General features: G+C 52.3%; 1 protein-coding gene across 1 annotated transcript in view; it reads left to right on the top strand.

Annotated features, from left to right (window-relative positions):
- The window catches only part of ZC3H18 (zinc finger CCCH-type containing 18), a 39,959-nt gene extending 39,417 nt beyond the window's left edge, over positions 1-542 (top strand). Inside the window, exon 17 of the mRNA XM_009702170.1 lies at positions 268-542. Coding sequence (XP_009700472.1) covers positions 268-466 — 199 coding nt within the window. The 3' untranslated portion in view covers positions 467-542. The remainder of the gene's footprint in view (positions 1-267) is intronic.
- The last annotated feature ends 560 nt before the right edge of the window (positions 543-1,102 follow it).

The following is a 1,102-nucleotide window of genomic DNA, read 5'->3' as shown; positions in this document are numbered from 1 at the left end:
AGCTGCTCCCAACAGCCGCAAGCTTGGGCGCTGCTGTTGTGGCAACCGTGGTGCCAAGTTTAAATCTCAGAATCCTCCTGGAGCAGCTGATCTTTTACTGTTTCAGCCAGTTTTCCAACCCAAGACCTCATGTCTCAAACCTGTTGTCTTCCACCGGCACTTAGAGCGATGCTTTCTACCGGGGCAGACGCCGATGGGGTTTGTTTCCAGCGCGGTGTGCTGCCGGCAAGCACCCTCTCACCCCCCTCTCCTCTCTCTCCTTGCCAGGAAACGCCAGCTCTCGCCTCAGTCCAAGAGCTCCAGCAAAGTCACGAGCATACCCGGCAAAGCGTCCGAGCCGGGCCCCACGGGTGCCAAGGCGGGCAAGTCCAGCACCCTGTCGCGACGGGAGGAGCTCCTGAAGCAGCTCAAGGCGGTGGAAGATGCCATCGCTCGCAAGCGGGCCAAAATCCCGGGGAAAGTATAGTGGGCCGTGCGCAGAGCACCGCTCTGCCCCTTAGTGACTGTTCATGTTTTTATAAATAGTGTAAAAGCGGCCGGTTTTGCCTCATGTACCACATTCATTTTCTTAGAAGAATTAAGAGTGTTATCGCAAAAGGGCGACTTTTCTCAAAAAGGAAAAAAAAAAAACCACAACAAAAAAAACCAACCCATACTGAAGTTTTGTCAGCTGAGACGCCCGTGACGACTCGCTCCGGCTCCCAAAAGGCGAGCGGGGCCCAACCCCTGGCTCTACCGGCGCCGGTTCCATGTAAATTATGCACAGAGGACTCCAGCCCCGTCGGATGCTCTCACTGTTCCTCTCCTCCTCTCTGCCCTCTCCTCTTTGCTAGCCTTGAGTTGTATTCTCCTAGTTAGCCCTGCTGTGTGTTGAGTGTCTTCAGCAATGCAGTTCTATATACTGTGTAACGAGAGAGCCAAAAACTGCTGTGAACTGCTGGCAACATCACCTTCTCCCCCTGCCCTCCCACCCCAGGAGCAAAAATATATATATATTCTTGACTAAAGTCTGATTGGGAAAATGACCTGTCTTTTATTTTAAGCATCGGATTGTTTTAATTGATTTAAAAGGAGCCCTGAAGTTGTTGTGGGGATGTCTGTC

This window comes from Cariama cristata, unplaced genomic scaffold (assembly GCF_000690535.1).
Source record: "Cariama cristata isolate BGI_N322 unplaced genomic scaffold, ASM69053v1 scaffold22556, whole genome shotgun sequence".
Taxonomy (NCBI): domain Eukaryota; kingdom Metazoa; phylum Chordata; class Aves; order Cariamiformes; family Cariamidae; genus Cariama; species Cariama cristata.
The sequence above is the reverse complement of the archived record's forward strand: the minus strand, read 5'-3'. Positions and strand labels throughout refer to the sequence as shown.